The sequence below is a fragment of the Chionomys nivalis genome, chromosome 7 (assembly GCF_950005125.1).
Source record: "Chionomys nivalis chromosome 7, mChiNiv1.1, whole genome shotgun sequence".
Taxonomy (NCBI): Eukaryota; Metazoa; Chordata; class Mammalia; order Rodentia; family Cricetidae; genus Chionomys; species Chionomys nivalis.
In genome coordinates, this window is record NC_080092.1 from 3894221 (window position 1) to 3917583 (window position 23363).

The window sequence follows — 23363 nt, forward strand, 5'->3', positions numbered from 1 at the left end:
GGGAGAGAGGAGGAGCTGTTCTGCCCTGTGTGAGGTGGCCTGACCCTGTGGCCAGGGTTCTCCACTCAACTGCTGTCTAGGGACCCTCACCTTGCTCACTCAGAGCTGGCGGCTTGGATCAGTCATTCATCCTGGAGCTACTAAAGCAGGGTGAGATCAGGTAACTGTTGTGAGCTGTCTTACCCACGAGAGGGCATCTAGCAGGGCTGCTGGTCTTGGATCATGACAGCAGCACCCTCCTACCTCCCTAGCTGCTGCTGTTCTTGCTGTTGCTTTGCTTCATCTCTTTTGAAAGAGCATCTGACAATGTGGTCTAGGCTGGTTTTGAGCCCCTGCCTTGCCTGCCTCAGCCTCCCTACTGTGACAACTAAAGGCCACATCACCACACCCAGCAGTGACAGTTTCACTAATTTTTTTCTGATGCTCGACATCAAAGACCTTGCACATGTTATACTGGTGCTATGCCACAGAGGTACACCCCTAGACCTCCCATTATGATACCCCCAAATACCCCTAGACATTACATGAATGCTCCTACCCCTTTTAGCATGAGAGTGTAGATCTCTACCCTGGGTACAGCAGGAACTCCTGGGGCTTCTCTAGAAACAAATCACTGCAGAGTCCCTTATCTGCAGCAGGAGGTTGGGAAGTGCAGGGCTGACTAGGGTTGAGGGGGACAGAGGGGGGCAGAGGGGGACAGAGGGTCTTTTTATGCCTCCTGGGCAGGAGTGAACTATGTGCATCCCTAGCCACTGCTGCCGTCTCCAGGGGCCAGCCCAGGTACCTTCCTTGGCATCTCAGCTCTGGCACACAACCTCTGTGCCACTCTGGACAGGCACTGCCAACAGCTACCTGGAGTTGGCTCCCTTGTGGTGAAGATTCTGGATGAGGCTTTGGGTGTGAACTGCAGCTTTGGGTGTGAACCAGAGCCTGTGAACCCTGGTCAGGTGAGCATAGCTAGTGTTTCAACACTAGATTCAGGTCCTACCTGGCAGGTCATCCTTGGACAAGTGGGTGGGGCAGGGGCCCCTTCTAGGCCTCACAGTCCACCCCACTGCCATGATTTTGCAGCCTCAGCTTGTGCTGAAGGCCATTGGCAGTGCTGGTCTGGCCGCAGCAGCTCTAGCCCCTGTGTTGAGCACCTGTGCAGCTCTGAGGGGCGTCTCTGAGGAGATCTGGCTGGCGGCTATCCAGGCCTTCTGGAAGATCCCTTGCTCTGCAGACGTGAGTCCTTGTGTGTTTTCCTCTGGCTGCAGTTGGGCAATGGGTGGACTTGATCTAGGCTGTCAATTCACCTCTTCCTTTGAAATCATTACATGTTTACTGAGCAGCTCGCGTGTGCTGGGTGCCTGCCTAGTCAGCAGCATGAACAGGTATTTTGCCACTGTCCTCTAGAACTGTGTTTAGTGTGAGAAGCTGATTATTCACTAAATAAACCCACGAATAAGTGTGTGATTTCTGATACTGCCACGTGACTCAGACACACATGTACCAACACTGGCAGACTCTGTGGGCCACCTCCTGGCCTGCTATCTGCTTTTGTAAATAAAACTTTATCAGTACACAGATTGCTATGGGCTATCTGTGGCTACGTTCGTGCTCCAACTGCTGAATGGAATCTTTGCAAGAGAAGCTGCCAGACCCAAGATGTTATTGTCTGTGTTGTTACAGGGAAAGGTTGCCTGCCTGTCTGTCACTCATTCAGTGTCGAGTCCCTTCCCATAAACCACTGAACTCTGCATGGTCTGGTTTCTGACCAGCACGTGTTAGCCTCATCTACTACTTTTTCTTCCAGATGTCCTCAGGCCTAAGTCTGTAACTGTATATAGAGCCTTACAGGGAGAGACGATGGCTGGGTGATGGCGCAGTTAATAAAGTGCCCACTGCACAAGCACCGAGACCTGAGTTTCAGCCCTGGCACCACAGAGAAGCTGGGCCTGGTGGGCCATGCCTGCAGTCCCAGCTCTGGGAGGGGGCAAAGATGGGAGAATCTACGGAGTCCAGCTGAACTGCCGAGCTCCAGGCTTCATGGAGACCTCAAATAAACAATATGTAAATCTTTTTAGAAAATTAGCTGAAGAAACTGGAGAAACGGCTCTGCTACCCTGCAGGGGACCAGGGCTTAGTTCCCAGCGCCCATGCAGTGACTCACTACCTTCTGCCATTCCAGTTCCAGGGAATCCGGCCACCACGCTGCACATAAACTCATGCAAGGAAACACACATAAATAAAATAAAAAAATCTTTTAAAAGTAAGGCAGAGAGGGCTGGAGAGAGGTCTCAGAAGTTAGGGGCACTTGTTGCTCTTGCTGAAGACATAGCAGCTCACAACTATCTGTAACTCCAGTTCCAGGAGGTCCAATACCTTTCTCTGGTCTCCACAGGCACCAAGTACGCATATGGTATACAAGCACACAAGCAGGTAAAATGCTATAGAGATAAAATAAAGTTTAAAACTAAGGTAGAAACTTATTGAGTTTCTGATCAACTCAATGTTGATCTCTGGCATTTAAACATGTGTGCATGTATGTACACACATGATGTACATAAATTAATATAAGCAAATACACATGAATAAAATAAGATAATAAAAAATAAGGTGGAAAGAGGCTATAGAGATATACAGATGTCCCAGAAATTAAGAGTATTTGTTGTTCTTGCAAAAGACCTGGGTAGTGGCTCCATTGCCTCTCACAGTAGGGCCACAGGTTACAGTGTACTGGGGAAGTTGCCTATGGTGTGTGTGCATGCACGTGCGTGCGTGTGCACGCGTGCGCGCGTGCGCATACACACACACACATACTCACAGTCCTCTTCACTCAGACATCTTCACTGCCATTTCACCTGCAATTGAACCTCCTAGACTCCCAGTGTCTCTGGCCTTGCTTCCCTGTTTCCTTATGTGTTGTATGTCTCAAACATTAACCTTCACTGCTCTAGAACCTGAGTGTCGGGTGCATGGGGACTGGGTCAGTCATATTCATGATGTCATCTGTTCCATCTGATACACGCTACAAATGGGTGACCAGATGGCTACACTAACAGGGAAGTCGGAAGGGGTTGATGGAGAGTCACAGAGTCTGGAGGTGGCTTCCTTAGGTCTGGGCCTAGGAGCACTATGACATTTATATTTCATATTTATGTTGTTTTGTAAATAAATCTTTATTGGAATAAATTCATGTATGTCTATTATATATTGGTATGTATTGAAACTGACCAGGCTCTGGGTCACACAGGTGACAGTGTGCTGGGGAAATTGCTTATGGTAGAGACATCAAGGAAGCTAGTGGGGTCACAGAGTCAACTGTAGGAACATGGACACTGTGGCAGGGGGCTACTGAATGATGGATATCTTTCCCAAGCCAGAGGTCAGGGCTCTCACGCCTGTACTAAGCTCCCGAGGAGGACATAGAGCTCCGTATCAATGCCTACCTGACTCTGATGACGTGCCCCAGTGAGGTGTTTGCCCAGGTGCGGCACACACAGTCAACCAAGCAGTCCACCCATGGTGATAGGGCAGTGTGGGATGTTATGGATGGGGCTGTTCCACGTGTCTCTTGGGGTAGGGCAGTGTGGTTATGAGTTCCCTCACCCTCTACTTCCCAAGTCATACTAGACAATTGGCCCGTTGTTTCCCCACACATGGCAGCTCCAGCCCTCATCCTGCCCATGGATAACTAGAGAAAAGTCCCTTCTCTCAGGTCCTCAGTTTCCTTGAGCCTCACAAGCCCTGCTCACTCTGGCCAGATTCACAGCAGTTCTGTGCAGAGACACCCAGGGCCAGCCTGGTCCGAGGAAGGGAGAACTGCCAAGACAGAGGTGGTGGCTGTAAATCTCGGGCCCCTCTGGAGATGAGTGAGCTCCCTTTAAATGGGGGGGGGGGCACTGAACATGGTTCATGAACTTACGTGTGAATATGAAAGTTCAGCTGACAAATCAGAAACACAAACCCAGTAGCAACTGGCTAGCTATGATGATGCACGTCTGTATTCTTGCACTGGAGGTCATGAGGCAGAAAAATCATGAGTTCCAAGCCAGCTTCAACCCTGGCTCCAAAGAATAAAGCCTGGGGCTGGAGTGGAGCTGGGGTGGGGCTGGGGTGGAGCTGGGGTGGCATTGGGGCGGGGCTGGGGTGGGGCTGGGTGGCATTGGGGCGGGGCTGGGGTGGCATTGGGGTGGGACTGGGGTGGCATTGGGGCGGGGCTGGGGCGCAGTGGTAAACCACTTGCCTAAGGTATGAAAGGCCTGGTCTGTCACCTGGGTACCCTGTCCCTTTAAGAAACAAACCCCACCCACTCCCAACCCTCCTCTAGCCTGTGAGCTCTCTCTTCCCCTTCCCTCTTCCCTTTTCCTTCATAACCCACTAAATAAACTCTATGCCCAGACTCTCTGCATGGCATATCTGTCTGTCTCTCACCTGCTGCAGTCTCCCACCAAGGTGATCCACTGAGACCTGGGGGACCCACTGCTGTCCCATCGAGGCCTCTGGGGACCTGCGGAGGGCCCCTTGTGGGACTGCCACCTCTTGTGGGACCAGTTCCCCACCACCATATCTTTACAAAGAATAACGGTCTCCACTGAGGGCCGGAAGCTGTTTCTGGTTTTCAGCCATTAGTACCAATAACCCAAAGTGACCTGCTTACACGTCTGCCTGAGGTGACTTGATGCTTTCCTGAAGCTAAACCACCTATGCAAATGGTGTATTCATTTGAAGTAGATGCAGGGCCAGGGAAATGGTTCAGCCGCAGAACACTTGCCTTGCAGGTACAATGAGGCCTTTGGCTCCGTCTTCCCCACTGAAAAACAAAACAAAGCAGCAAACCAGTCGCATGTTCCAAATGATCTATGGTCATCAGAAGATGCAGCCCTGTGTCGGGCTTGGGAATGAGGAAGCAGGTGACGCAGGGACTTTGCCTGGAGTCATAGCCTGCTAAGCTTCCAAGGGATCAGCCAGGGGCTGAAGGTACCAGGCTGACTGCTGCCCAGTGGGATAAATAGGTGCCACTGGGCACCCCGCCAAAGTCAGCCCTGTTCCATGGCCAGATGTTTGAGGAGTTTCTAGCTGTGCCTTCTGGGAGTTAACATTATCTTATGCCAGGGTTTCCAGTGGGCGATATTCCATGTTCTCCCTACTCGCTGTAAATGGAGTTTCTGTCCTGCCCAGCCCTGCAGTCATTCAGTCCCAACAAAACACACAGAAGCTTATGTTAATTATAAACTGATTGGCCTATTAACTCGGGCTTATTATTAACTAACTCTTACAACTTAAATTAACCCATAATTCTTATCTATGTTTAGTCACGTGTCTTGGTACCTTTTCTCAGTGCAGCATTCTCATATTGCTTCCTCTGTGTCTGACTAATGACTGCCTCTCTGCTTTTCCTCTTCCCAGAATTCTCTTACTCTGGTGGCCCCATCTATACTTCCTGCCTGGTTATTGGTCAATCAACATTTTATTTAAACCAATGCGAGTGACAAATCTTCACAGTATACAAGAGCATTTCCCGCAGCAGCTCACACGCCCATTTCACCTTACCCTGCATGACCGTGGCAGGGTCTCCATCATGGACCACACATCACCTCCTTGTCTGCTCTGAGATAATTAGACTCTCCAGTTCAGTCTCTGACCTTGACTGACCTTTGTCAATAGCCCCTCAAGAAATGTCGCTTCATTTCACAGATGAAGAAGCGGAGGCTCAGAGCTAGAGTGAGAGTCTCCAGTGCACTCAAAAGTAATAGAAGCAAGTCCTGGAGGAGGCTCAGCCAGTAAAGTGCCTGCTGAATAAATATGAGGGCCTGGCTTGATCTCCAGAGCCCACATACAGAGGGTACGTTAGCATCCGTTTGCAATCCAGTGCTGGGGGACAGGACATGGGTGGATCTTTCAAGTTCACTCGCTGGCTAGCCCAGCCTAGACGAGTCAGCAAGCTCCAGAGAAAAGTGAGAAACCTTGTCCCAAAACAATGTGCATGGTGCCCAAGAAACATCTGCAGCTGTCCTCCAGCCCCCACATACATGTACATACATGTATACAGGTATGTTTTCAAAGGCTCTGGATAGAATGAGGATTTGAAATACAACTTGATATCCCCATTTCACAGGTGAGGCACAGAGAGGCTGTAGCACCATCTTGAGATAACACAGCTTACATCCATAGAACTGAGCTGGGATTCAGACTTGGGTCTGACTTTCAAGCCAAGTGAAGCCAAGGTGCCCACTTCATTTTTTTCTTTAGCCCTCAGGGAAACTCCTTAGCATTCCACATCCAGGCTGGGTCCTACTCCTGTTAACTTCAGACTGCGGGGTCCTGAGCAGCCCTGGCATGGGATGTGGCCGGCAGGAACTGAATCAGAGCATATTGGCCAGTGGCTAACTGGGTGTCTGTTGCTGCCCCTCTGTCCCAGTGGGCGCCTTCGTGTGGAGCCACAGCTTGCAACTGCTGGAGACGGATGACCCCCTAAAATGTGACCTTCGGGAGTCCCTCCCCAAGGACATCCTTGTCAACAGTTCCAGATGGAGACCTGGAAACACTCGTCTTATCTGATGTCATCTTCCATTCAAGTACGGCTCACCTGGGGCCACAAGGCCTGGGGACCCCAGAGCTCCAATCTCCAAGAACACAGGGCCTAAAGATACTCTTTCCTTTGCCTGGGTGACACAGAGCATGTTCAGGGCCAGCCTGGACAACTTGGTGAGGACCTTTCTCAAAAAGTAGAGGGCTGGAGTGTAGAGGAAACCCCTCCCCTGCTGCACAAGGGCTGTGTTTGTCTCCACAGGGCAGTGGGGACGCCACAGGAGTCTTTTCAGCTGAGATCCTTGAACCACCTCAGCCATCCTGGGAAGCATAGGGAATGGAGGGTGCTCTAGCATCCCCTCAGCCTTCACCGGGTGGAGGAAATGATGCCCAGTCCTCCCTGGGGCAGGACGCACTGGGTGCAGCCTCTCTTTCTAGTTCCCAGGACCCTCCCTTTTCCCTTAGCATTTGTCAGCCTGCGAGGCAACCTTGAAAGGACCCTCCTCCTCTGTTCAGCTCTTTCCTCCCTTGTTCTGTAATGGTTATCTTCACTGTCCATGCTGCTGGCTGGACCTTCAACCTGCTGGAGGTAAGAGTTCTGTGCTTGCCATCTCTCTAGGGCTGTCCTGGAGGCAGGACAAAGAGTAATCCATCTGTCCATCCCCCTGTCCACTGCACTTTGCTTCTGTTGTTCTACATTCCTTCTACCATTTTTTCAACCCATCTAACCAGTCCTTGCATATAGCCATATATCTATCCACACGTATTATCCAAGCATTCTTCTATCTAGCTCATCCCTCTCGTTATCTACCCTCTCATCCATCCCTCTTCATCATCCATCCATCCATCCATCCATCCCTCTTCATCATCCATCCATCCATCCCTCTTCATCATCCATCCATCCATCCATCCATCCATCCATCCATCCATCCCTCTTCATCATCCATCCATCCATCCATCCATCCATCCCTCTTCATCATCCATCCATCCATCCATCCATCCATCCCTCTTCATCATCCATCCATCCATCCCTCTTCATCATCCATCCATCCATCCATCCATCCATCCATCCATCCATCCATCCCTCTTCATCATCCATCCATCCACCCCTCTTCATCATCCATCCCACTTGCCCATCTAGTCTTCCATCCCTCTCTCTGATCCATCCATCCATCTTTCTAATCCACCCTCTAATCCATTCCTTTTGCCATCTATCTATCTATCTATCCCTCATATTCACTCACCCATCAGTTTGTGTTCCCACCTTCCATTTGTCTCCATCAGTTCACATTCACGTTCTGTCCACCTACCCATCCACCTATGTTTACCCATCTATCTATTTGCCAGCCATTGAGAAATATCCCTCCTCTAGCTGACACTGTACTGGCAATGTGCTCGGCGCTGGATACATGGTGATGAACAACTGAGGTGTGGTCCCTGCTCTCCTGGTACTTTCTGGAATTTTCTGGGTTGGGGGTACTAAGCAACTTCTACCTCCTCCTTCTAAAGTCCTATTGGCAAACCAAAGTTTGAGTTCAATAGAGTTTGCTCTGCGGGAACAATTAATTCGTTAAGCTTGCTTACAGAGCAGCCATGCTGGAGGGTCTGCACCTGGTGTGGATGATGGCTCCCCCGTGACTGCATAGATAGCGCCCCTGACCTTGCCTTCCTTAGCCTGTGTACTTGCTCTAGCCCTTTTCTAAGACCAAGAGGCCACATGCAGTTGGGACAGGATTGCATACAACCGACTGGGAGGAGCGCTGACTCTCCCCCTCCCTTCCATGAGGGATCAACCGCCCACACGCCCAGTAGTGACCATTGTGAGCAGACACAGCTGGTCTCATGAAGATGGCTTCAGTGTTGTTCTGAACAGCGTCTTCCAGCAGAGGGAGACGGCTGGAAGTGACAGTGGCCACTCTAAACTGTTTATTTGGGTACATGAAGTTTGAGCTGAGACCTGAAGGACAGACATTGTTGTATTAAATTTCTTGCTGCTGTGACAAGATCCATGGCAAAATTGACTGAAGGAAAGATTCTATTTTGGCACAGTTCGCTAGAACAGCCCATTATGGTGGGAAGGCAAGGTGTCAGCAGGAATGTAATAGCATCCACAGTTGAGAAACATATAATGTCTGTGTATGTGCACACACACATAGATGCACACATATGTTGGTGCACAGATTGCTTTCTCTTTATTTTAAAATATTGATTGATTGTCGGGGTGGAGCATGGAGCATATGGAGACCATGATGTGCATGTGGAGGGTGGGAGTCAAGTGTCTCCTTCCAACATTTGGGTTTGAGAGATAGAACTCATATCATCAAGACTGGCTGCAAGCCCCTTTATCTGCTGAACCATATCACTGGCTCTGGCTTTCTCCTTTTTATTTAGAGCAGACTCCAGCCCATAGAAGGGAGCAGCTTTAGAGTGGGTCTTCCTTTCTCACTTTAGCTCTTTGGAAACACACTCATGGATGGGACCAGAGGTGCGTTTCCGTGGATGGCAACTCTAGTTCAGTCAAGTGGATCTGTGCAGAGCTGAGGTCAGAGAGCACCTGGTAAGCAGACTACTACTAGTGAGGGCGAAGGTCCCGGCAGAGGAAAAGAGTGGCGTTCCCGAGGGAAGGGTGGGGGCATAGAGAGGGAGCATGCGGGGGGGGGGGGGCAGGATGTGACACTTGCTGTCACCATGAAGAATGAGTGGACGTGGGGCAACAGTGGAAGACAGAAAACTTATTTTCTACCTCGCTCTCTCTCTTTCTCCCTCACCACTTATGGGGCTGGAGCTGAAACCCTAGTGCACGCTAGGCAAGCACTCTCTGAGCGACAGCAGAGAGGAAGACCTCTGAGGCTGGGGTCCTATGGGTTGTTGTAAAGTCCCAACATTTGGCCCCAAGGCCCTGGAGTCTGTCTGCAGGACCTGTGTCCTATACTCTCCCAGCCCTTTCTGAGGGAGACCAGGGCCTGTCACCTAGACACTGCCCGCTGGGGTGGTGCCACCCCAGGTGATTTTTCTTCAAACACGATCAAAGAGAGCTTGATGGCAGGAGGGAAGGGAGAAGAGGCGAGGAGAGGGAAGCCAGATGTCTGGGTGGAAGGAAAGGAAACAGACAGGTGGGCGGACAGCTATCCACGTCCAGGAGGGAGGAGAGGTGAGTAGACAGGGATGAGGATGTACAGATGTGAGCACAGTCAGAGGAAGGGTTCGCTCGTTCATCCACCAGCTTCTGAGAGTCATCCGGGCTAGTAGATGCCTCATGGCCTTAAAGGGGCCCCACACACTTAAAGGGGATTCCCACGCAGGATCTGGGTGTTACCTTGTTGCTATGTGACCTGGGACAGGGATGTGAGAAGGAGGGCTGCCCAGAAGGAGTGGCATTTGAAGCCCCCGAAGAATCCATAGGAAATTTTGCCTGAAGAATTCAAGGTTGTACCTTGTTTCCTGAGCCCAGGTGGCCCAGGGAGCCCTGAGTTCTCCAGGCTAGCCTCCTGGAACCCTGTTCCCAGTCCTGCAGTCCTTGATTACCTGTGTGACTGGATTCCTCATTCCTGAGCCTCTGTGTTTTCTCTCAAGCTGGGACTCCACCTGAAAAATGCTGAAGACATCATCCGCAGTCTCCTGGGGCCCAAATCCTTCTGGAGGCAGGAAGAGGAAAGAGAGGCTGAGCCAGAGAACACTTCAGGGCCGGAGCCAGGCCAGCTCTGACTGTCCATGACAAAGACCCAGGATGGTGATAATAAATAAATGTGTTGTGCTCTGACTACCCTGTCCCCCACCCAGTGACCCAGATGCCTGCACGGCTCCTGGGAAGACTGTGGGTGTCCATGCATCCCTTGTGGACACCTGCTGACCACGCCTACCTGGTGCTGAAAAGGTGTTTGTCTAAGTGTAATCTCTACACAGAAATGTTCCAAAGCCCCGTCTGGATGTGTGTCTCCTCCTCTGTGCACCAGCACCCCACTCCAGAGAACCCGCCGCCTTCTCTTCACGTCAGTGCCCATCCCTAACCTAGGGGACCCAGGTCCAACCTCTTATGGTGCCAGTGACTCCTGCTCTTTAAAATTAGCGCTGTAAAGCGGGTGCAGAGGCATGTACTGTAACTCCAGTGCTGAGATAGTAAGACAGGCACTCAAGACAGCTAGTCCAGCCCAGTCGGGATGCTCCAGCTTCTGTGAGAGGCTCTGCCTCAAAGAAGGAAGTGGAGAGCAACTGAAGAAGACATCTGATATTGATCCCTGCTTATAAGTGCATGTGCACACAGGCACATGGACACACACAGAGACACACGCAGACACAACACACACAGACACAACACACACACACGGACACACACAGACACACACAGACACACGGATACACACACAGACACAACACACACAGACACATACACACAGACACAACACACACATGGACACACACAGACACACAGACACACACACAGACACATGGACACAGACACACACACAGACACATACACATACACACAGACACACACAGACACGGACACACACAGGCACATGGACACACGCACAGACACACACAGACACAACACACACAGACACAACACACACATGGACACACACACAGACACATGGACACACACGGACACAGACACACACACAGACACATACATATACACACACAGACACATACACACACGCACAACACACACACACACACACATGGACACACACAGACACACACAGACACACGGACACACACACAGTCACATGGACACACACGGACACAGACACACACACAGACACGGACACACACAGACACACGGACACACAAACACACGGACACACACAGACAGTTATACAATATGATCCAAGAGTACTAGTGCCACCCTCACTAAAAGCCCTATCATGCTCACAAGAGCCTTTTTGATTTGTTTTCTTTGGCATAGTTTTACTCTGTAGCTCAGGTTGGCCTCCAACTTGGAATCCTCCTACCTTAGCCCCTTTGTTGATGGGATCCCAGTTGGGGATCACCATGCCCAGCTTACAAGCACCTTCTTCCTGTCCTAGTCACCCTCAGGAGCTACTGAGAAACCGGGTGCCACTGCAGACTGCTCGGTACTGTCTCAGGTTATGTAAATTGTGACGTGTATTTAAAGCTTGCACTTACTTCTGCTGTTTCATTTATCCATGGCTGTGAGGTGCCCCCTGCCCCTGACCAGGCTGGGGTAGAACCCAGGGCCTCTCCATGCTAGGAAAGCAGTCTGCCATCACCACTGAGCTACCCCAGCGCAGCCTTTTCCCCTTTCTTCTCTTTTCTTTTTTTCAAGACAGGGTCTCACTATGTAACTTAGGTTGACCTTAAACCCTCCATACGGCTTGGGCTGGCCTGGAACTTACTCTTTAGTCCATGGCTACCCTCAAATACGTGATTTTCCTGCCTCAGTCTCCTGGTACCGAGATCTCAGGCCTGCTCCATCCTGCCAGGCTGGTCTCTTACTTTAATTGTGCTTCCCTAATGACTATTGGTGATGAACCTTATTTATTATTTTATTTTATATATTTTTTGCTACAGGGTCTCACTATGTAGACCAGTTGGCTTCAAACTCATAGAAGATCTGCCTGTCTCTACCTTCTGTGTGCTGGGATTAAAGGTATATACCGCTATTCCCAGCCTCAAGCATTTATTTTTATTACGTATGTATGTGTGCGTGCTCATATGCACATGGCACAGACTGTGTGTGGAGGTCAGAGGACAGCTTGTAGTTGTTGGTTCTCTCCTTCCACCGTGTGGATGGGGTCATCAGGCATGGCTGCAAGTGGCTAAGTCATCACCTTGTGGATAGTTCGGCTACCCAGGTGTCCTTGATGAAATGTATATTTAGGTATTAGGTTTGTTTTATTTTATTGAGCTTTCCTTCCTTCCTTCCTTCCTTCCTTCCTTCCTTCCTTCCTTCCTCTCTCTCTTTTTCTTCCCTCCCTCCCTCCCTCCTTTCCTTCCTTCCTTTTTTTTTTTTTAATATTTATTTATTATGTATACAATATTCTGTCTGTGTTTATGCTTTCAGGCCAGAAGAGGGCACCAGACCCCATTTTACAGATGGTTGTGAGCCACCATGTGGTTGCTGGGAATTGAACTCAGGACCTTTGGAAGAGCAGGCAATGCTCTTAACCTCTGAGCCATCTCTCCAGCCCCCTTCCTTTTTATATTAAGTTTCTCTGTGTAACAATTCTTGATGTCCTGGAACTCACTCTATAGACCAGGTTGATCTCAAACTCACAGAGATTCGCTTGCCTCTACCTCCCAAGTGCTGGTATGCACTACCACTGCCTGGCTGGGTTATTTTCTTAGAGGGTTTTGGGAATTCTTTATCTTAGAAATAATTTCTGCTATCAGTCATATGACTAGGAAACACAGTCATTCAGTTTATGGTGGGTCTTTTTAGTCTCTTCTAGAGGGAATGGTTGTTTTGTTTAGTTTGGGGTTTTCTTTCACTTTTCTGTATGTATATGTGCATGCATGTACATGTGTGTACATGCATGCCTATGTGTGCATGTGTATAGGTATGTGCTTGCATGTGTGTGTATGCATGTATAGTATGTGTGTGCGTGTATTCATGTGTGTGAATGTGTAATTGTGTATATGTGTGTGTGCATGTGTTGACCCTGAGTATCGTCTTCCATCATGGCTCTACTTTGCTTTTAAATTTTTAAAATTTTATATCTAAGTGCTTGCCTATATGTATGTACGTATGATGTTTGTATGTGCACCATGTGTGTGTAGTAGCTGTAAAGGTCAGAAGAGGGCAGTCCTGGAACTGGACTTCCAAAGAGTTCTCGGCCTCCATGTGGGCACTGGAAACTGAACTTGGATCTTCTGCAGGAGCAGCCAGTGCTATCAGCTGCTGAGCCATCTCTCCAGCCCTTCGACCTCATGTTTTGGGACACAGCTGCTCACTCCACTAGGGCGGCTGGCCCCAGTGTTCTCCTGACTGCCTCCCCGGCACCGGGATTAAGGGCACACTATGTGCTTGCCTTATGTTTTTCTTGAGTACTGGGGACCCAAACTCAGTTCATGACAAGACATTATTGACTGAGCCATCTCCCCAGCCCCTCTGGTACTTAATTTTTTTGTTTTATTTTATTTGAGATAAAATCTCACTCTGTAGCCCAGACTGGCCTCACACTGGCAACCCCTCCCCCACCTCTCCAGGGCACGTTGGATACCCAGTGACACCTAAGACCAGATGTGGAGGTAACCCTAACATTCAGTAGATGGAGACGGGAGGATTAGATGTTCAGCAAGTTTGAGGGCAGCCTGGGTTACACGAGACCCTACGAAAAGATTAAAGAAATGAACAGTTGTGCTGTCTTGAGGGTGCTTTTGTGGTATGTGTGTGGACAGTGTCCGAGGACGTGTGCCCTGTATCTGGAAGCCTGACCTCTGCTGAGCGACCAGGGCCCGTTGCTAGTGATCGTCTTAGCAGAGACTCTGGGCAGAGGGCAGGGACCATGATGGGCACTCACTCCGCCTACAATGTTTGCCTTTGTAAAATGCCATCTCTGTGTACATCTGAGAGCCAACAACGTGGGTGGCTTGGGTGTGTACTGACATGTTTATACACAGACCAGATGTTAGCCCAAAGCCCAGGTGGGCTAGGAATAAACACTTTTTCCTAGCTGGGCATGATGGCATGTGCCTGTAACCCTAGCACTTACACAGTTGAAGGATTTTCAGGCAAGCCTCAGCCCCATGCTGGGCTGGACCTTGTTTAACAAAAACAAACCAAACAATTTTGTCTTAGAACGCACCCTCCAGAGTCTGTTATTTTCTCATGTTTCATACTCACACCCCAAGAAGTATTTTGCTAAGACAAAGAGAGTAATAACAGATACTCGATCTCCAATATTGGCAAGACAACAGAGAGGGCAGGGACCGTAGTGCCTAGAGGAACAACCATTCACACTGGCAGCTGCCTATTGACTCTGGTCGCCCCTTCCTGAGGGGTGGGTAGACAAACTAGTATTTCTGTCTTCCAAGAAGCCACGGGTTTGGAATTATATAAAAATCTCCTAACTTTCAAATGTTAGAAATAAAGTCTGCGTCATAGCATGAAAAGTGATGAGGGACTAGGAGACCATCATGGACCGGAGTTTAGCTCAGGTGGCTGGATGGGATGCCAGAAGGGGAAGCTGACAAGGGGACTAGGGAAAGTCAGCTGTGTTTCAGAGCTGGCTCACCGCAGCTCACCCAAACTGGCTTCTTGTTCACACCTGTCGTTGGAAGGTGTGTTTACACTGGGCCATGGGCACTACCATGCACATCAAAGAACATGTGTGGTAGAGTGAATTTGGGGGGCTGGACCCCACATGCCCCTGACCTTTCTAGCAGCCCAGTCTCCCTCTTACTCCAGAAGCTTTGTCTGGCTCACCTAAGCTTCTGTGTCTTCATTCTGGCTTCTTTCTCAGGCGCCCTGGATGTTTAGGGCAAGACAGGCACCAAGCTGCCAGCTGAGTGCCAGTGTCCAGCATGACCTGAGCTTCCTGGACTGTGAGCCTCTGGAGGCCATAGGAGACGCTGGTCTCTGAACCTGGCTGAACCTGCCATCAAGCTTCTCAAGGTACTCTCTGTCCTATCCCCACTGTCCCTGTCCAAACCCTGCCTCCAACCTCTCTCCCGTGACCCCCGCCCTCTGCCCCTATTCCCTGCCCTCTCTCCCTGTCACTTTCCCTTTTCTCCACCGTTTGTCCCCAGCCCTACCTCATGTCCCTGTCCCCAACCCTGCCTCATGTCCCTGTCCCCAGCCCTACCTCATGTCCCTGTCCCCAGCCCTGCCTCATGTCCCTGTCCCCAACCCTGCCTCATGTCCCTGTCCCCAGCCCTGCACCCTGCCTCGTGTCCCTGTCCCCAGCCCTGTACCCTTCCTCATGTCCCTGTCCCCAGTCCTGCATCCTGCCTGATGCCTCTGTCCCCAGCCCTTCCTCATGTCCCTGTCCCCAGCCCTGCGCCCTGCCTCGTGTCCCTGTCCCCAGCCCTGCGCCCTGCCTCATGTCCCTGTCCCCAGCCCTGCCTCATGTCCCTGTGCTGTAGTTGGTTGTCTTTTAACTCTGTCTCTTTGGTGGGGGGGGGCGTGCCACCCAGCTCCCAAATGAATCACTTGAGTCTTATTCTTTCTTGTGAATGCCTGGCCTTAGCTTGGCTTGTTTCTAGCCAGCTTTTATTAACTGAAATTATCCCATTTACTCTTTGCCTTTGGGCTTTTACCTTTCTCTGTTTCTACACATCCTTTTCTCCTTATTCCGTGTCTGGCTGGGTGGTTGTGTGGCCGGCCCCTGGGGTCATCTTCCTCTCGCTCCTCAATCCTTCCCCTCCCCAGATTTCTCCTCCTACCTATTCTCTCTGCCTGCCAGTCCACCTATCCCTCTCCTGCCTTGCTATCGGTCATTCATTTCTTTATTAGATTAATTAGGTGTTTCAGACAGGCACAGTAACACAGCTTCTCAGAGTTAAACAAATGCAGCATAAGAGAACGCAGCACATCGTTGCATCATTAAAACAAATGTTCCACAGCATAAACAAATGCAGCAGAACTTTAGCTAATATTCTACAGTACTGCACACTCCCTCGTGTTTCCGTCTCCAACCCTGTGCCTGCCTCATGGCTTATGTCCCCATCTCCTTCCCTCTGCCTCTGCCTCTGCTTACAGTCCTTTGACCTGGATCCTACTCCTGCCTCTCCTTCTATCCCCTACCTCTGTCCCCTGATCCTTTGACCCTGGAACATGACATTTAGGGCCATTCCTGAGCACAAGGCTTCCCCCACACCACCTCCTACTTTGGGTCTATTGTAGGTCTTGCCATAGTTTTGACTCCTACTTCAGACGTGGAGGTATTTATCTCTTTTTATTTTTTTGGTGCTGGGGCAGGGTGCAGGGCCTCATGCATGCTAGGCAAGCACTGTGCACTGAGCTATACTCTGGTCTTGAAACAGAGACATTAAATAAAAACAGCATGTTTCCCTCAGAGGGCCCATGCTGACTAAGTTAGTGCACGGATCTGCCTAGGACACACGGGATGATGTGTCCCTGGTTGTGGGAGACACCTACTCTCCCCATCTGCCCAGCTCGCCTTTGATCAATAAGCAGACCACACCCTACTCCTGCTAGCTACGTGACCTTGAGCCAGCCATTCAGGTCCAAGGCCTCATTTTCCCCAGTGTATCTCTGGAGTGACATATACTTGGAGAATAAGTGGGTGTCTTGTGCTCCATGCTAAGATACCTGTCCCTAGACATGGCTGTGAGTTGTCCTGCCCACAGGGGCAGGAGGTCAGGTGACCCCAAGGCTGAGTTTGGCTCCCACAATGTCTGGTATTCCAGCCAGGTCACCCTACATGCCTTGGCTACTGTCAGAATCCATGCCCAAGGGGCAGCTGACTTCCAGCAGCTCTCGGATGGCTCCCTGAAGAGTTCTATCAAGTCCAGGGAACAGACTTCTCCAAGCTGGGGTAAGCAGGTCCTCGGGGGGGGGGGGGGGCTGGGCATCATACAGACTGTGGGGAGGTGAGCAGGGGCTCAGGAGGGCTGGGCATCATACAGACTCTAGGGAGGTGAGCAGGGGGGTAGGGCTGGGTATCATACAGACAGTGGGGAGGTGAGCAGGGGCTCAGGGTGTGGGGGGCTGGGCATCATACAGACAGTGGGGAGGTGAGCAGGGGCTCAGGGGGTAGAAATAGACCATTCTCAGCCCGATTGTTTTGCTGAACTAAACAACCGTGAGGGTCTCGGACTATGAGGTCCCTTTACTGCTAAGAAGACAGGCCCAGAGTGGTGAAGCTGTGTGCTCAGGGCTGCACCGGGGAGTCGGGCCACAGGGTCTCTAGTTAGAATCACCATATTCTCCCTCCCAAGGGAGCTGAGAGGAGCCCAACCCAAGCTCACCAAACCCCAGTGACCTCGGACCAAAAAGGGCAGGCCCTTCTTTAATCCCACTGTTGGTGAGGAAGTGTAGTCAAATGAGTTTGCTGCAGGAGCAGCCCATGTGGCATGGAAGGGGCGGGACAGAATGCATGTAAGTCAGGGTCTCCTTTCCGGGACATCTGTCCCACCACCCAGCCAAGCTGTCTGTGGGTTCTGGGCGCGTCCGAGAACACGAACAACACATCTTCTACCAGGGTTGGGGGGTCCTAAAGCCGGGCTTAGAAATGGGGCTCGAGCACTCTGGATGTGTCATGACCCCTGCCATGCAGTGTTCTGTCCTTCTGTAAGGGTGTTCCCATCTGTAAGATAGGCTGGTGACAGGGACAGCTGATGGTAGCTGGCAGGTGGGCCTCTGGTTCTCAGCCTGAGATGGGTGCCCTGGGTGTGGAGGGGATGACCTCCAGATTACTCTCCAAAAGTATTTAGTCGCCTAGCAATCTGGTTTCTAGTACTGCACCCTGGGAAAATCCAAAGCCATTTTGCAAGGCTCGTGCACAAAAATGTCTTATCAACTTTGGTTTGTTTATTTGAGATGAGGTCTTATGTAGCCCAGGCTGTCCTCAAACTCACAAGCAACAGGACTCCTGATTCTCCTGCCTCCAAAAATTGCTTAAGGGGAAAGGGTTTATTCCGGCTCACATCTTCAGGGGATCATTTGCCGTAGTGGAAGGGAGGCTGACTGGTCATGTTGCTCCTGTAGTCAGGACACAGAGGGGAGTGAATGCTGCTGCTAGGCTCCCACTCTCCTTTCTATTCAGTCCTGGACCCATGTTTAGGGTGGGTCTTCCTTCCTTTATTAACCTAACCCAGAAAACCCCTCAGAAACACCCCCTGGTTGTCCAGAAACTCACTCTGTAGATCAGGCTGGCCACGAACTCACTCCGTAGACCAGGATGCTCTGAAACTCACTCTGTAGCCTGAGCTGTCCTGGAAGTCACTCTGTAGCCTAGGCTGGACTTAAACTCACAGAGCCCCGCCTCTGCCTCCCGAGTGCTGGGTTAAAGGCATGGCCACCACACCCAGCTATAGCTGCCTCTTATACAACAAAATTCTGCAAAAGATCAGAGCAAGTCCTTCACAAACATTCTTGTACAAAGTCATATGAGTCCCTTGGGAGCCACCAATCCAGGAGGGAGTCCATCCTTTCTTGGTCAGTTTGTTCATCTCTGCTTCAGCCAGTTGGGCATGCTACTGGGACCATGGGCCAAGCAGACTGGGCTAGCCATTCCCAGGAGCGTGCATGGCAGCAATCTTTACTTTAAAGGTCCTAAGGAGATGGAAAACTTCAGAGAAGAGCCTCTCTTTAGGTCCTTAGAAAGGGAAATAAAAAGACACTTCTTTAAAATGGCAATGACATCAGAATTCCTCTGGCAGGCCTGGTTTATTGACCATCCCGAACAGGAATATGTTCTCTGGGAGTTGGTGGTGTGTTGCCAGGGGCCAGCTTTGAGGTTTCTAAAGTCCCAATCCTTCCTAGTTAGTGCTCTCTCTCTCTCCTTCCAGTTTGTAGATCAGGATGTAAGCTCTTAGCTATAGGCTTAGCTTAGCCATGCCTGCCTACCAGCCACCATGATGAATGTGAACTTTAACATTCTGGAATCATGAGGCCCCAAATTAAATACTTTTTTTATAAATTGCCTGGGTTGTGATGTCTCTTCACAGCAATAGAAAAGTAACTAAGACTCACTGAACGCGTGAAATCACCCAGAGGTGAGCCCTGCCCTAGCTTCAGGACATCCTTGGATGGAGCTGTCATGCGCAAATCTGTAACAGTGAAAGGTCTAGATGAAGTAGCTTCATCTTGCTTTCTCACTGAGAGAATCAAAGTTCAGCAAGGCAGGTCAAGACAGCACACCTCTGCAAACAGGAAGCTCAGAGGGAAGCCTTCACAGGTTGCCTAGAGGAAGAGTCTCTCAATGTGCTCAACTTCAGCTCAGTTTGACGCAAACATCCTGTGGGCTGTGAAGGGACTTGGAACAGGTGAAGACTCCCATTAAACACAGGGACCAGAGAGATTAAGAGTCTACAGAGAAGATCTGATAGGAGATTGGCCAAAGACACCGCCTCAGATACAGCTCGCATTGCTTTCTCTTGCCCAGGGTGACCGTTGTGAGGATCGGAGTGGGAATCAAGATTCAACTGATGTGGTTTCCAGGGCCTCGATGAGGCTGGAGAAAGTGGGGGTGGGGGTAAAGTGCATTTATTAATGCAAGCCTGGGCTAGACACTATGGCCATCTTTGCAGAGTGTTTCAGAATTATGCTGACTCAGTGAGTGTGAAGGGGTTCTGGGTCTGGAAAGGAAGGGTGACATTTGAAGTGACTTACAGCCATCATGACGTATGCTGAACATCCTAGATGTCTTTGCCAAGGAACCTCATCAAGCCATGAAGGGAGCTGGTACTCGCCACTGATCAAAATTATGTCTCCCGTTCTGAAATCGAAACAAATTGTGTCAAATCATTTTACCAGAAGATGTAAGAATCTTTCTCTGCCAAGCCATTCAGGGTGGAACTGGATGAGACTGAGCAAATCCCGGTGACTGTGTGTGGTAGAAGCTAGACCTCCTCCAGAACTCGGCATTCCAACCAGAACATGGTTGCTTTGTCATGGAGGCTTCAGCAAGAGAGTTCCTTCAATATATTACTGTCAAATTACCTGCTTTCTAAAAAAATCATTTTACATCACAGCTCTGTACAATAGAAACGAAATCATTTTGTTAATTATGTTTATCCCAAACCATAAGCAAGTCACTTTGGTACATTCCAGAGAAAGATGTTTACGTAGCTCAAAATAAAAATAATTTTATAAGAAAAAAGTGGTCCAGGGCATGGTTGTGGTAATGCACGCCTTTAATCCCAGCACTCAGGAGGCAGAGGCAGGTGGATCTCTGTGAGTTTTAGGGCAGCCAGCTCTACAGAGTGAGTTCCAGGACAGCCAAGACTACATAGTGAGACCCTGTTTCACACAAAACAAAAAGAATCATCCTGGGGCTGGAGATCTAGTTCTGGGGTTAAGAGCACTGACTGCTGTTGCAGAGAACTCGAGTTTGGGTCCCAGCACCCACAGTGGGAAATGCATAACTGCCTGTATTTCCACCTCCAGGGGATCAGACACCTTCTTCTGGACTCTTTGGGTACCTGCACTCACATGTTTGTACACACAGACACACACACACACACATACAGAGAGAGAGAGAGAGAGAGAGAGAGAGAGAGAGAGAGAGAGAGAGAGAGAGAATCTTTAAAAATAATAAAGTCACACCAGTGGTTCTCAGTGTGGTTTTTGCCTTCTGCACGACCCCTGGATCGAGGGGATGCCTTAAGGCAAAGATTAGTGAAGCTGCTATAACTGGCATCGATAGTAGTTCCTGGCATCCAATTGATAAAGGCCAGGAATGCTATAGAACATTGTATAATCTATATGATACTCTCAAAAGATTACTGGGCCCATGTCAACAGCTTGCTGAGTCTGAGGAGCCCTGGCCTATGCAGTCCTGTCTTTCAGGGTTAATGTCTGTACAGCGCTGGTTCTCAGAAGGAAATGCTAACATGGGTGGCTGGGCCAACAGCCCGAGCCTTCTGCTAACGGCAGCTGTCACTCGGGTCTTCACAGGGTCCCGAGCCTTGGGTTGGCAGCTGTGTGCTAACGTGACCTGGCCAGGGCCTGGTCAGCCCTTCCTGCTCTCGGCACCTGTGCTCGGGGACTGATTCTGAAGAAGCAGGACCCAGGACTTCAGCTGTACCTGCTGCACATCAGGACCAAGGACTTGGCCACAGAGACACAGGTTTCGACTCTGAGGCTTTGAGCTGGCTCCCTCCTGCTGCAGGATCTCTGCACACGCTGACTCTGCTAGCACCATGATTAACTCTGACTCAATGTGTCAAGCGCTTTCCTGTGCACGGACCTTTGCACTGGTTCTCTCCTGTGCCCGAGACACTCTTTCTTCCAATGCCAACTAACCTCTTAGTCCATAATTTCTCAGGCATCTTAACAGGCTGTCACAGATAGCCTGTGCCTTTCCACCCGACATAAAACACATGTCTCTTTGAGGGCTACTCATGTACCCACAAGACAAAGATTTCTGGCTGTTCTCTTACCTGGCTCTGTGTGTGGTTATTGTATGCCCTTGACTCTGGGGTGTCAGCCCCCAGGATCAGGAGCTAGGGCTCCCCAAGCTTCAGGCTAGCCTCATAAGAAGTGCTGAATGAGTGAACCAGGATGTGGTATTTTATTTGATGCTTTTGCAATATAGAGGGAGGAGCTGGGGCCTTGTGCATGTGTGCAAGGCCTGCAGTGTCCCACTGAGCCACACCCCAGCCTGGCTCTGGGTTCTAGAAGCAGTTTGAGTTCAAGGCTGTTTTTCTCCAAGTTTCATATATGGAGGCTCAGGGTAAAGGAAGTCTGTTAAACAAAGGCCCTCGGGCCAAGAGAGTGAAAAGGTTAGGAAAGATAGAGGCTGAAGCTGGCTTCACCGACCTCAGACTCTGGAGGAGGGTTGGTAGCAGTAAGCAAAAGACAGTATTGTTTTGACTCCAGAGCATAGGGCTGTGTCCTGGGGTTGCAGATGTTCTCTGTGCATAGCAGAGTGAGAAAGGGAAAGGACCTGCACAGGGCTAGTCTGGGCTGAGACAGCATTGACAGGACTCTGGCCATTTCTCCTGTCAGTCAAGACCTGGAGAAGCATGGGTGTACTTCAGTGGGAGAGCATTTGCCTAGCATGCAGCAAAACATCGGACCCCAATCATGAGGGAAAATCAAAAGACCTGTGCCAGACTGTCCTGAAAATCTGCCAGTCCTGTGCTGCTGTTCAAAGCCTGGGAAATGCTTAATGGGTTTGTTCCTGCAAGGGTAGGCAGCCCTATTTCAGAAGGAGAGCGGTGGTCTTCTCTTCTCAGGAACCCCATTGTGCTTCTGAAGGACAGCTGGCTCCCCGAAGAAGCCACTGCCCACCTCTTCATGGGTGCACCCCAGTCAGAAGTGGCCAGGGACGTTGGGATGGATATCAGCTACAGTGTGCCCCATCCTCCTCCTCCTCTCCTTCATCCTCCTCTTCCTCTCCTTCATCCTCTCTTCTTCTCCATCCTTTCCTTTTCCCTCTATCATTTTCTCTTCTACTCTTCTTCTTTTTTAAAAAAATGGTTTATTATTTTATGTGTATGTGTGTAGGCCTGAGTGTATGTATATGTACAATGTTCATGGCTGGTCCTCTTGGAGACTAGAAGAAGGTATCAGATCCCCTGGAACTGGGGTGACAGGCAGTTGTTAGCCAAACCCAGGTCATTTGGAAGGGCAGCAAGTTCTCTAAGCACTGAGCAATCTCTTCTCAAACTCACTCTGTAGCCCAGGATATTATCAAGTTTACAATCCTCTGGGACTGCAGTGTGCACCGCCATACCTGTCTCTGCTAGCAATTCCTGCACACTCTGCTGCAGGGCCATCCTTCAGCTTGACACCTGACACTGAAAGCAATGGTCTCAATTGTCTGTAGTTCCCCAGCAAGCCTCAAGGGTGGCCCTTGTGCTCCTGCCACAGTCCTGCTGCAAAGTCCTGACTCCTGGCTGTACCCTGACCTTGACATCTTAAAGAGGCCAGTGCGGGAGGAGGAGAATACTACAGTGACCCAGGCTTCAGGATTGGGATAGAGGACAGGGCAGTCAGAGGTCACAGAGGTGCTCAGATTCTAGGCACTGCCTGGGCAGCTGCTATGTCCTATAACGAGGTGAGGTGAGGGCAGAACAGAGGGGTCCTTCCTGCTTCCCCCTGACTATGGACTAGGGAACTTATTTCAAACAATTCAGGGTTTTAAAACCCAGGGGAAGGTCTGGGAATGAGACTCAGGTGTAGAGTGCTTGCCTGATATGAATTTGATCCCCAGACCACACACACTGGCATGGTGTCACACACCTGTAAT

General features: G+C 50.2%; 1 protein-coding gene across 1 annotated transcript in view; it reads left to right on the forward strand.

Annotated features, from left to right (window-relative positions):
* Nucleotides 1-23363, forward strand: part of LOC130878680 (uncharacterized) — a 98914-nt gene that overhangs the window by 20460 nt on the left and 55091 nt on the right. The window contains 16 exon segments of the mRNA XM_057776742.1: nt 750-947; nt 1072-1224; nt 3366-3507; nt 6404-6496; nt 6499-6560; nt 7010-7102; nt 10087-10207; nt 10294-10376; nt 14943-15024; nt 15027-15094; nt 16792-16798; nt 16801-16854; nt 16857-16979; nt 20957-21148; nt 21151-21199; nt 22348-22465. Of these exon segments, the coding sequence (XP_057632725.1) occupies nt 750-947; nt 1072-1224; nt 3366-3507; nt 6404-6496; nt 6499-6560; nt 7010-7102; nt 10087-10207; nt 10294-10376; nt 14943-15024; nt 15027-15094; nt 16792-16798; nt 16801-16854; nt 16857-16979; nt 20957-21148; nt 21151-21199; nt 22348-22465 (1638 nt within the window).